General features: G+C 36.6%; 1 protein-coding gene across 1 annotated transcript; it reads right to left on the reverse strand.

Annotated features, from left to right (window-relative positions):
• Positions 1–598: 598 nt before the first annotated feature.
• Positions 599–2,592, reverse strand: LOC126604138 (uncharacterized). The gene is made up of 3 exons (XM_050271258.1): positions 1,656–2,592; positions 1,298–1,526; positions 599–1,218 (listed from the first exon to the last, which is right to left on the reverse strand). The coding sequence occupies exons 1-3, from the start codon at positions 1,845–1,847 to the stop codon at positions 1,127–1,129; spliced, it is 513 nt and encodes a 170-aa protein (XP_050127215.1). The 5' UTR covers positions 1,848–2,592; the 3' UTR covers positions 599–1,126.
• Positions 2,593–3,297: the final 705 nt, after the last annotated feature.

Below are 3,297 nucleotides of genomic sequence, written 5' to 3' on the forward strand. Positions count from 1 at the left end.
AGCTGTCTAATAATCAATCTAAATTATCCATTTTTCCCGTAACATGTAAATAAAATGTATATTCACATATTTAGGAGGTGAACTCCACTTGCCAGAGAGAGACCAAAAATAAATAGATCCCAAATTTATCTTTTTCGTTAGAGTAAAACTCCTATTTTCAATTCTCAAAAACGCTCACTTCCTTAATACAAATATTGTTGAATACACTCCACATACTTAAAACATCCCAAATTTGCTTTTTTATATAAAATTTATCTTAATAGGCTTCACCATTTTTTTTTTTTTTGAAGTTTAATGGAGAAAGATTAGGCGAGATTAGTCCTTCAGCAATGATCGTGTGCGAGGCACCCTACCGTCCCCCGTAAGGGTGAGGACCCTTACACCCAGAAACCCTCAACCCGTCCCTCATTCACCATTTTTACAAATAGATATTAGGAAATTAAAAGGAAAAAGTACAAGCGGGGGGATTAAGCCAAGACCTGCCATGACCAAATGATCAATGAAATTGCAAATCAGGGCAAAATGAAATATCACGAGCATGGGCTGAGGCAAAAAAATCCGTAACTGTAAACCACCAGCGATCAGTATAACTATTTACCCTAAATGAAGCTAAAGAATTTGCGACCTGATTTCTTTCTTGATAAATATGTGTACATATGAACCGCATTTAACGAAGTTGACAAAGACAATTCTTCTAATCCACCATAAGGAACCAAGGGACCGCATTAGGAGCCTTTTAAAAGATAATGAATAATTAACATGGAATCTGTTTCAATCCATATATGCTTCCAGTCATTCACACAAGCTATACGCACAGCCTTAATGAATGCAAGAACTTCTGCAACAACTGAACTTACAAAATTCGTATTTGAAGCAAAAGCACCAAGCTCCTCAACCTCCGAAGAGCGAAATATCCCCCCAAATCCAGCACGTCTGTTGGCACATACCCATCAATATTAACCTTAAGCCACCCATTCATCGGCATATTCCAAAGGACTGGAATAAAGGATGGAGACGCAATTGAAAGTGGTGACATACCCAATAAAGAGAAAATATGCAACATTGAAGATGAAGAGCTAAAATTCGAGAAACATAATAGGGTCGAGTCACGAAACCGAGCCACTAGCTAGCACTTGATATAATCCAATGAAGCGAACTTGCCCCCAAACTGAATTTGATTACGAAGACACCGCATGCCCCATATATAAGTGCAAGCCACTATAATCCAAAGTTTTCTAGATGAACCACAAAAAGTTGAAAGAAAAGTTTCTGAAAAAACCTATAACAATGATCTTACCAGAAGAGAAGAGGATGAAAAAGCTCCAAGATCCCAATTCAAGGACATTCCAAATAAATGTGAAAGAAAGATTCAACAACAGAATTATAGAATGAGCAACAAGAGACCAGTGAAGCTCCCATATGTTGAAGCACCACATCAGTGAGGAGACGACCTTGTAGGACTTTCCAAACCGTAAGGCTTTGCCTTGGTTGAATCCCGTGAGACCAGATAATTTACTCCAAGGCACCTGGTTATCATACTTAAGCAAGTGAGAATAAGCCTCTTTAGCTGTAAGGATACTAGAGAGAGAACCAGACCAACATAAAGAGTCAATAGATGCCTGCAGTGTGAGAGGAGTAGCTATAACTAAAGCTACCTTAGGGAAAATATTAATGAAAGCAGTCGGCAACTCCCAATGAGAACCGCATATAAAATCTCTCACTGAAGCGTTAATCGTATGAGCAAGAGCATCAAGAATTTCGAGATAATAAATTAAGGGCCTGCATAATACCTTCACACCCCACACTATCACCATACACCTTACATTTTCTATATATACAACACACATTTTCTGTATACACCACACCACACATAAGCCGGTGTGATTCAGGAAATTTTCTAATTCTCTATTGGAGTGACTCCAACACACTTTTGGTCTGATGTTTTCCAAAGGGCGGAGTGAGTCCGGATCTCTTCTATTTCTATATGCCTTCTTATTGTTCTAAATAGTATCATCCTACATCACTTAATACTTGGACGATGTGATGCCGGCAATTGTTTGATCCTATTTGCATGTGTTCATCCCTTCATATTTCTCTATCACTTCAATTGTTTGATCATATTTACTCCATGGAAAGAGGTGGAAAGCTGTGGGTATTCAGCATCAAGTAGATGAAGAAGATGATTTTCGCAGCAGGGGATGAGGAAGATAAAAAAACAAAAAAAAAGGGAAAAAAAATTATGGCAGCTGTAGGAATCTAGATGATTAGGGTTGATGATGATGATTTCCTTTTTTTTCCAATAATCGAATCATGGGAATGGATTGAGTTGTTTAATCATTGAATTACGGGAAGAGATTAGGCTGTTATAACACATAAAAAAAATAGAGAAATATCCTAAAATGGGACAATTTCTTAATCTTGGGACAAAAATAGGACATTTTGAATATGCACACGGCATGCACAACAATCAAATAGAAATACAATTTTTCCCACACCTTAAAATGACCAAATTGTCTTCCCATATAAATGGATTATCCAAAAATTCCAACATTTATTTCTCATTTTGTAGAGAGAGAAACAAAAAGGAGGAGAGAGAAAATCTCTTTCTCCCAATTCCAATTCAAAGAACCCTATCCCACCCACCCATATTCTTCATCCAAAAGCTCCCTCTCGCCCAACCATCTTTAGTTTTTACCTTTTCATTTGTAGGTTTTGTGAACTGGGTTTAGTTAATTTTGCCTTTTGATTGATGGATTTTTGGAGTTGAAGTAATTGGTTTTGTGTTTCTTGGAGGAGACCCAAATCCTTCATTTTTTATTGTTGATTTTTTATCATTTCTCTGATTTATATGTGGATTTTTATTTCTTGTCTTCTCCCTCCCTCTACTCCCCCTCTCGATCCAAATTTACAAGCACTAAAATAGGGTTTGTCTTTTGCTGCAATTAAATGAAAAAACATATTAAAGGCCAGTTGTTTTTGGAGAAGAGATAAATTTGAGGGAAAAGAGAGAAATCATAGTGGAAAGAAGGAATAGAGAATGATATGGACAAAATTGTTTCGCACACTCATTCGCTTTCTTCGTATTAAGCTCATTCATACACTGTATGCACATGACATGCACATCTTATACTCATAGATCTGAGCTCAACCCAAAAACCCATAGCTCACAGCTCTCTCTTTGAAATAAAATAAATAATGCAATCAGATAATCGACCCTAAACTTTATATGAAGAATCGAAAATTCATTAATTTGAATTTGGTATCAAATTTGATTGGGTTCAAATATTTCAAGGATTT

This window comes from Malus sylvestris, chromosome 15, assembly GCF_916048215.2.
Source record: "Malus sylvestris chromosome 15, drMalSylv7.2, whole genome shotgun sequence".
In the NCBI taxonomy this organism is placed as follows: Eukaryota; Viridiplantae; Streptophyta; class Magnoliopsida; order Rosales; family Rosaceae; genus Malus; species Malus sylvestris.